Genomic DNA, 10,000 nt, shown 5'->3' with positions numbered 1-10,000 from the left:
TTATTATCTAAATATATATATGTGTGTATGTATGTATATATATATATATATGTGTTTAATAATATATGCAGGTATATGTATAGTACGTGTATATGTAGAGATGTTGTCAAAAAAAAAAAGAAAAAGTATGCATTTATGCATACAGACTGCAGGTACGCATGGATGCACGCATGCAGAAACGTACGTCGGTTGTTGTCTCCGTAGGTATATACTTTCGTATCGAATTCCTTCGTATAAATAGTCGTGAATGATCGGAGTCCGGTTGCACGTTCCGAAATAACTTATTCTACGAACGGAATAGTTTGATGGACACGTTAACGAAGGCGAAGAGTATTGCCGTGCCGAAAATTATTACGCAAGACGTTTTCTTCGAACGCGTTATGGTCGATGTGTGTGTGTGTTGTGTATGTATAGATGTGTATATATAAAGAGAATCTATCGAGACGATCGATCGATCGACTAGTACGTAGGTACATACAACAGCAGCAGCAACAGCAGACAGATACTATATATATGTGTGTGTGTATAAATATATAAATATATATATATATATATATATACGTATATGTATATACACGTAGAGATATATACATACGTATGCTCCCTCATCGATCGTGAGAAAACCAGTTTAGGATCGAGTACGAAAGAAAGAAAGAAAGAAGAGAGAGAAAAAGGGGAAACGTCATGAGATCGAAGCAGTCAAAACCGATCGAGCACATTGTATGTACAAATAAAGAAGACAAGGACGATATTCCTTGTATAGTGAATAAGTAGATACTGTGGTCGGATATTAAACGAAAAAATAAAAAAATAAGAAAGATCTATGATCTAGAGTTAGTAATAAACGAACACGCCATATTTACGACATCGAGAGAACGCAGATTTAAATAGTACGTCGATGGCTCTTGTCTTTATTATTTAAGAATAAACGAAAAAAGATATCTATGCCCTATCGAAATTATTCATGAATCGTTTCGTTCTATATCAGCGCGCTGTTTCTTTCATTCAATGAAATCGATTGCGCGTTAATTTTTCTTTCGTTTTTATTAGACAGACTATTTTCGCTGAGGTAACCGTCCGTCCGTCTGCTGTGTAAAGACAACGTGATCGTGCCGAATAAAATAATCGATTTTAAATCTAATCGATCCTACACAACGTTAGAATTAATTGAGTAAGTAACGAAAATAATAATGAAATATTAACGATCCGTGTTGTGATAAGTGATCTTTAAATAAATATATATGTATATATATATTTATATATATATATATTATACAAATATATGTATATATATGATACAGGTATATTTCTCTTTCTCTTTTTGTATTCTCATATTTTCTTTCTTTTATCAATTTCTTTTTTATCGGTATATTTATCATTACGAACGGTATAATTCTTCTAAAAATGTTATACTAATGATGATACTTTTTCCTTCGTTTATCGATGAATCTTCACTACACGCAAAGTACGATCGATACGAGATGGTCTACACGCAAGTATATCGACCACTGAAATAACGATATCCTTTGAAATCCATAGCAATACGTTCCCGTCGCAATCAACAAGATGATCGATTTACAGACATGAATTTGACGCAACAGGAAAATCAATGTGATACATGCTTTTATATTAGCATGGTCGTCGGTTTCGTACGTGTGTGTTAAATATGTATGTAAGTAAGTATTTACGTATATATATCTCAATTAAATTATTCTATATATCTTTTCGTTACGACAAAAAAAAAAAGAAAAAAAAAAGAAAAAGCCGGAAAGGAAGAAAAAAAAAAGAAAAAAAAAAAAGAAAAATGCACGAGAAATATAAAACAGTCGATTCTTGATCGTTCGATCGCGTCGCGTGTAATCGATCAAAATCTAATTATGCTGCCACCTACTTAATCGTCGTCGATTAGTCTTTCTTGAAGTTTTTTTATCGATGATAGTGAGTCTAAGTTGGCATTAAGAAAATCTCAACGATACGTTAAGTTATCGGAGTGAATGTCGCGTCGCGTCGCGTCATTTAGAAATCCGCAATTAAAGATATAATTGAAGATAAGAAAGAAAGAGAGAGAGAGAGAGAGAGAGAGAGAGAGAGAGAGAGAGAGAGAGAAAGAGAGAGATAAATTAATGTGCGAGATCGTAATCGAATCTCGTCTGTCGCTACCAGCTACGCGAATAATGCATGTCGGAAAAAAGATAATAAAAAAAAGAAAATAAAAACATTAAAAAAAAAAAAAAATGAAAAAAAAGGAAATAAAAAGATATGATTTATAAACTATGAGAACGATCGAAATGATCTTTCCTTTTTTTCTCTCTTTCTTTTTTTTTTTTACTTGTTCCTCTCCATCCATCTTTTTTCCTCATTATTTTCTTTCGTTCGTCGCATCATCACTTTTCTTTTCTTCTTTTTTTCTTGCCGTCGAAGAGAGTAATACACTAACCGCGCTCACTTCGATATGCTTATCGTAGAAGATTATTTTCTAAGCTTGTGCTTTGGGCTAGGTCGTGAAACGTGACACGCGTAGCGCACGCGTACGGAGGACCAACCAACCTTGCTCTTAGACGTTTGCGAGCAATAAACATGAGTTATCGCGAGTATCGTCGCGGAGAAGACGACACTATTACTGTTAAAGATGAACGAAGACGAAGAAGACGAAGAAGAAAAGAGAAGAGAAAAGAAAAGAAGCTTACCTTCTGGTCTCAGCCTGTCTGCGATAAGGCAATACGGGGGTGGCGGCGACTCTGGAACAAAATACAAATAAAAGTATGCAATTAAGTAATTAGTTCGATAATTGCAAAAAAAAAGAGAGAGAGAAAAGAAAAGAAAACATGCATTTTAGATTCCCTTTTTTTAGGTTTCTTTTTTTCTTTTCTTTTCTTTTTTAAGCAAACACAAACGATATGTTATGTAGCATGTAGCTTTAGATTTGCTGCGTAGTTTTGTATGTAAATACAAATACGGATCGAATGTATTCAACGTTTAAATCAAATGTTTGATCATTCGCTTATAACTCGAATTCGAATTATATTTGCTTTTAAATGATCCGTTATAAGAACTGAAGTGGGTCTTTGATAAGTTATGAACGGACTTGAATAGATAGATAGATAAATAGATAGATAGATAGATACATAGATAAATACATAAATACATAGACAGATAGACAGATACAGAAAGAGAGAGAGAGAGAGAGAGAGAGAGAGAAAGAAAGAAAGAAAGAGAGATCAGTGTATTCGCTAGGGAGAAAGAAGAAACGAGAAATCAACTCAAGGACCCGCCTTCGATGAAGCCTCAACGGCGCGATGGCATTGCCGCGATACGAAATATCTCGAGAAACGGCGCTCCGTTAGAAGTCCCAGTCCAAAAGCGGTGGAGTTCTATTATTGGCACGCACCAGTGAAACCGGTATGTCGTTTTTCGTCCTTTTACGTATCGCTCTGAAAGCATAGAGGACGGACCGCCGCGCGAATATCTCAAACGTCAAGGTAACCCTTGAGAAAGAGAGAGAGAGAGAAAGAGAGAAAGAGAAAAAGAGAGATATAGAGTGAGAAAAAGAGAGATAGAGAGAGAAGCGCCTTCTCGACGCCACCGTTACCATTCGTAGAATCCGATGGAACGCTGCTCGGACAAAAATAGCTGTGAAAATGGCGATTGGATAACTTTGATCAATACTCGAAGCGAAAATAAACTTGGTGGCGGCCGAATAAGTTTTTGGTGGACTATTCCTCCCTAGAAATTCCACAGAGTTTTCATCGCGTAATGAACGCGATTCGCGTTCCTCGCTCCTCTCGGACTCGCGCCGTACCATGAGGATAATATTTATTTTATCGTACGCGATAAATCGTCCCGTTCGCTTGGGCCATTACGTTAAATACATACATACGTACATAGATATGTATACGTATGTATGTACAAGAAGTAGGGATAGAAACGACTTATTTGTTGTGACCGAGACGCGTACAACACTTACGTACCTACTCGCGCCGAAATTCCTAGACGATAACGGGGGCGACGGCGTCGTCTCTACGACGCGTAATGGCCGACAGTCGCGCCTACACGCGTGGAAAGATAGATACACTCTCTTTCTCTTTCTCTCTGATGCGATTGTCTTTACACGATTCCTCTTACACTTTTTCCGCTTTCTTCCTCTTTCGACGTATACACGCACATACATGCATGGCATAGATACCTACGTGCGACTAACGACGTCTCTACGATCGACTTGCTTGAATCTCGAATGGAAAAGATGAAATGGTATTCTGCGATATTGCGTTGTCAAAATAAAAAGATAGTTTATATCTTCTTTCGATGCGATATTGTTTATTTATGAAGATGTCGAGTGTTAATATATATATATATATATATCTTGTGCATCTTCTCCGCAAAACGAGTGGTATATCGTCAGATATATTTATAGATGGTCGCACGTAACTTGCGGATCTACCTGGCGTATTATGGAAAAAAATCGTTATCGACGGAAGAAATTTGTCCCCCTCGATATACCACGATTCGATCGAGCGGGCCGCCATCTTGCTCACCTGGGTTTACCATAATGGCGGAACGATCAACGTTCCTTTTTTCCCTCCGTTCCCTCCGTTTCGGGGTTTCGCTTCGATCACCGATCCGACGAAAATAGATCACTGCTCGTACAGGTAGGAGACCGAGGCTATCGCTATTTCTCGCGCTCACGATATTAAATAGAGAATGCAAGCCGGCATATCAATTAAAATAATGTCGCTGAGTCAACGCGGTTAGATACTTAAAATTCTGCAGCATGCGCGCGCCTTTACTTATCCCGGTTTGCCAAAAGACGATGTTGACCTTGCCTTTGCCTCGCCTCGACTCGACTCGACTCGACTCGACTCGACTCGACTCGACTCCGTCCGAACGAGAAGCCGTACGTATGAATGAATCGTATGCCAACAACGTTAGTTAATATATCCCTCGATCGTAGTTAAGACGATCGAAAGATTTATGCGACAAATCAAACGGATGAAGACGTTAAATCTTATCGGTCCATGCCGCGAATATATCCTCTTCTATCCGATATTCGATGACGCAACGACGAACGAATAACTTCCTACGAGAGAGGAAGGAGAACGATCAACGCGAAATTGAAGAAGTGGAGAGTGGCTACTGCCACGGCTACTGCTACACTTATTACAAGAATGAACCGCGGCGGTAACGATAAAAGACTGTGCGAATATGAAAGTGTGTGTGTGTGTACACCTATATATGTACACATCTGTACATATATAGACGACGGGGTCGGGCGACGGTTTGCGTAACGATATCGTCGTTGCTCGATGATAATCGATTCGTCGGAGTGAATTATTAACGGCCTCGCGCGCGAGACGTATATAACGAATACCACGACGAATGCAAAAACAGAGATAAAGGCGCCGGTGCAGGAGCCTCCACCGCCGCCTCCTCTTCCCCTCTCATCACCACCTCCAACATTTCCTCCTCCTCCTCCTCCTCCTCCTCCTTCTACTTCTTCTTCGCGACATCATCGGTATCATAGCGCGTGTTACGAAAACAAGGCGCCAGCGTGAGCGCGAGCGCAGTTTACCTTCGCGAAACGAGCATTCATGATTATTCTAATTACTATACTATTTTACTCGAAAGAAATTCATTTCTATTCAATGACGGCTGTCTAGACTGAAAGAAGAAGAAGAAGATGATGATGATGACGATAGTAATAATAATAATAAAAACAACAACAACAACAACAACAACAGTAACAACAACAACGATAACAATAACGATAATTAATAATGATAATAACACTAATATAGATAAGACGAAGAGATAAGTCGGTTTATAGGAGAGAGGCGTAAGGAGTTTTCGTTCGGCCAAGAAGGTGCTCGGATCAAGAAGGATGATACTATCGTTGTGTCGTCGTCATATTTTCTCATCAGCCCTTCCATACCAGCGGGCACAGCACTCGAATACAGAGATTCGACTTGCGTCGGCGTCGAGCGGCCGGCCGGTTGTGCGGCACTGCCGCGACGTCCGAACCACGCCGGTGTACGGGCCGATGTGCGCCTGCACACGGTATCTACGTATGCTGTATATGCTACGTATGTATATGTGTGTACATATATATATACAGACGTAGTCGTATGAGTTTATATGTATATCGTGCGTGCGACGTACGTGCGTGTGCACGTTCCACGAGAGACCGGCTTCGGCTCGCTTCGGTCAGCTCCTCGGCTAATGCCGGCTGGCCTCGACAATTAGCTGGCGCCAGCAATGACACGCAGCGGCGCCGGGCCGTACCTCCCTCCCCGCCTGCCCCACCTCGAATGGCCGGTCGCTCGCTAGCTAGCTTACTCGTTCCTTCTCTACCTCCCCCCACCCTACCCCTCCCCGTCCATGCTTCACCGTCGCGTCGTATCGCGCGAGCCGCCGCCAGCCGCTCCCTCGCGCAGTTCCTTCTCTCTCTCTCTTTCCTTCTTTCTCCTTTTACTCTCTCTCTCTCTCTTTTTTACTCTTTCTCTTACTCTCGCTCTCGCTCTTTCTCTGCACGGAGAGGAGAGACCACAACTCGCTCAATATACGCTTTATTTTTAGATTCATTTCCTTCTGCCCATAAACTCTGATTGTGCAGCTATTGGTAAGAGAGCGTGCCGGCATCGCTCTCTGTGTTTTCTCTCACTCCCTATCGCTCATCTTTCTTCTTTCTCTTTCTCTTTCTCTTTCTTTCTTTCTTTCTTTCGTTCGTTCTTTCTCTCGATCCTATAGCCACCGATATCTAACCCAAGATCCATCATCTTGTTTCGGTTAAATCGTATCTTCCTCTTCTCGTCGGTATCCGCCGCGGCTTCTATTTCGAGAGATACGTTTGGCCTCCCCCACCTTATTCCCTTTTTCTCTCTTTCTTTCGTTTCTTCTTTCTTCGAGGGAGAATACAGAAGAAAACATCGACAGTGCGGATATGTATGTACGTCCTACGTATGCATGTACCTACGTACACGGTTAGAAAACGTGCTCTTTGCTCACCACGAAATGTACTCTCTAACAGCCGATAGATAGGAGAGTCTCTTCTCCCTGTTTACTATTCCACGCTGGTACCCCCTACCTCACGAACGTTCTCGTTCCATAGAGATCAAAGTCGTCTTGTTGTTCCTTTCTTTATTCTTTCTTCTTCTTTTTTTTTCTTCTCTTTAAAGAAGAGACAGAAAATACCTACTCGACTTTTCTCTCTCTCTCTCTCTCTCCAAATTCGACGGGTTTCTCTAACGCGTGCATATTTATGCTACGAACTCTCGACGCCTCTTTCTATTATTAGAGGCGGAGTCTTTCCGTTGTGGAATTCAAAGGATTCCGTTAAGTCTTCTACTTCTCTCAAAAGAGAATAAAAAAGTCAACCCGAGAAAGAGAGAAAGATAGAGAGAACAAGGAAAAAAAAAATATAATTCATCGCGATTTTATCGTAACGAGAGGTAGGGCTAAGGATTGGCGGAGAATTCAAGATCTTAATCTTTACACGTCGCGCCTACTTATTTATAGAGATTTAATCGCAAGGAAAAAGAAAAGAAAAAAGAAAAAGGCTATGCCTAACTAACGTTCAAGAACGTTACGACGAGTTGTCGATTCGATACTACGAAGGTGGGTGGGTGGTTGGTTTGTTCTCGACGTACACACCGGACGGTGCTCGTTTTACGACGTTTTAAACGACGATCGGCCGAGTTACGTAAAGGAGTTCTTACTTTACTGGCGCCTACTCTCTCTTTCTCTTTTTCTTTCTCTTTCTCTCTCCGTCGTTTTCTCACGTCGGGATAGGACGAGACAGCTTTTTTCTTTTTCTTTTCTTTTTTTTTGCGGTTAAAGTCACGTCGTCCAGTGCCGGGATCAGACAGTAGTATAGTGTCTGGGGGATATAGTAGATATCTACGTTTAAAAAGGAGAAACGGATGTCACGAAAAAGGTCTACCATAAATTTTCTGCTTGGTCGACGTTAAAACTTGGCGACTACGTTAAAAAGAAAAGATATCGCAACGTCCGGCAGACAGAAAACCGTTCTCTCCTTAATTCACCGATCGAAATCGCTCGAACGACGAACGTAGACTTCTCGTTCTCGTTTTGGAAGGGAGGAGGTATGAGGGGAGGGAGGAGAGGGAGGGGAACGTTCTTCTTAATCTGAAAACACATTGGAATTCTCGACGTCAATAACTACTGATATTAGATATACCTGTTATGTCGCGAAAAGAAAAAAAAAGAAAAATGTTTTATCCTTTTCGATAATCGAATTTTAATCGACCAATCGAGTTATTATTTAACTACTAAAGCGTCTTATGGATATCGACGATCGCGACTGGTATTACCGCAGTTTTAACGTTACGACCGTGCAAACAGTGGAGGTAATCCTCGCAGGTAAGGCCAATAAATCAACGTTTTACATCGTTTCGAGTGTGTGTACACGCAGGTGACGAGTACCGTTCCTACCACAGAGAGAGAGAGAGAGAGAGAGAGAGAGAGAGAGAGAGAGAGAGAGAGGGCGCGATAGCGGTCTTTTTATTTTCTTTTTTTTACTCGTCGTTATGACATCCCCTGGCTTATTCGTCTCGTCGTTAAATAATTCTCGGCGAGGGAGCAAAAAAAAAAGGAATAGAAAAAGTAAGGAAAAAAGAAAAAAAAAAGAAAAGAAAAGAAAGTGAGAAAAAAGAAATAAGGACGACTTTTCGAGGGGCAATTTTTTCGTCCGAATTATTTGCGGAACTTTTACGAGTTACGTAAAAAAGCATTGGAAATATATTGGACGTTGCAAGTATATATATATAAAAAAAAAAGAAAGAAAAAGAGAAAGAAAAAAGAAAACGTAAGCTCTCCCCTAACCGACAGAAAGAAACTGAGAGAGAGAGAAAGAGAGAGAGAAAGAGCGAAGCCATAAACCCATAAAGTCTAAATCGTAACGCCGATTTTCCTCCGGTCGATAAATATTTTAACATGCGCTTAACAGAGATCGCATCCCGATGCCGACACGATTAAACTCCTTAACGAGGGCAGAGATACGGTAAACCGCGACGCGACTCGAATAAAACGCGTTCCGCGAAGAACCGAAGGAGGATCCGGCCATCGGATAATTTCTCTCTCTTTCTCTTTCTTTCTCTATCGAGCACTCGCGCGAGGACGATTAAACGTAATTACGAAAGCGTTTAACGTCTTTAAAGCGCGACTCGCTTGCGGATACGATTTGTTCCTTTCTAAGCGTATCGTGGCTCACGATTGCTGGCACCTACTTTATCGACGGTACGCGTGTATATATGCATGCGTATGCGCGTGTGTGTATGAGAGAGAGAGAGAGAGAGAGAAAAAATCGTGTTTGTTTGACGATCGAATCGCGAAAGAAAGAGCCTGTCACAATAGAGACGAGGAACACGTGCGGAGAGCAGCGCGTTCAATGTGGTGCTCCAACGCGGAGTTACGTAAACACGCTGGCTGGTTGGCTGGTTGTTGGCTGGCTGGGTGGCTGGTTGGCGCGCGTGTGCACGCACGCACGTACGTACGTACGCGTACTATACATACGCGCGGGAGAAAAATGAAAAGGGAGAAATAGTTATGAGAGAGAAAGAGAGAGAGAGAGAGAGAGAGAGAGTAAAAGGACGAGCGCGCGTCGATCTACTTTCGTGGCGCGAATTTTTGAATTTCGTTCCAAGGAGAGATCTCGTCTCTCTTTTCTTTTTGTCTGGGATAAGTTTCGCGTTTAAGGAGGTACGAAGCAGCGACAAGACTTACCGGGTTTGCAGAGCCGGCTCCAATGATAGGGATTACAGCAGACGTAGACAGGATCCTTAGCGGAATGGCAAACGGGAAGCCTCTTGAGTTCGTCCGAAGGTACGAGATCCGGCCATCGCCAGATTTGACAGCAAAGCACGTGAGGGTCCATCGATGCGTTCTCGAGCGAGCCTCTGACGGGTACCCTGTTGACGGAGTATCTTCTTCTCGACGAGGAAGGCTCCTCGGGCGAGCTGCTGCTGCTGCTGCTGTGTCGCTGTTGTTG

General features: G+C 41.8%; 1 protein-coding gene across 2 annotated transcripts in view; it reads right to left on the bottom strand.

Annotated features, from left to right (window-relative positions):
• LOC127066832 (uncharacterized) overlaps positions 1-10,000 on the bottom strand; it is a 45,609-nt gene that overhangs the window by 31,813 nt on the left and 3,796 nt on the right. For both annotated transcript variants that reach the window (XR_007782514.1, XM_051001036.1), the window contains exons 1-2: positions 9,736-10,000; positions 2,688-2,738 (exon numbers count right to left, since the gene is read on the bottom strand). The exon at positions 9,736-10,000 is cut by the window's right edge and continues 3,796 nt beyond it. Coding sequence is in view for 1 of the 2 variants with exons in the window: in XM_051001036.1 (XP_050856993.1) it covers positions 2,688-2,738; positions 9,736-10,000 (316 nt within the window). In the remaining variant the exon portion in view is untranslated. The remainder of the gene's footprint in view (positions 1-2,687; positions 2,739-9,735) is intronic.

Source organism: Vespula vulgaris, chromosome 10 (genome assembly GCF_905475345.1).
Source record: "Vespula vulgaris chromosome 10, iyVesVulg1.1, whole genome shotgun sequence".
Taxonomy (NCBI): domain Eukaryota; kingdom Metazoa; phylum Arthropoda; class Insecta; order Hymenoptera; family Vespidae; genus Vespula; species Vespula vulgaris.
This window is presented reverse-complemented; position numbering and strand designations above follow the sequence as displayed.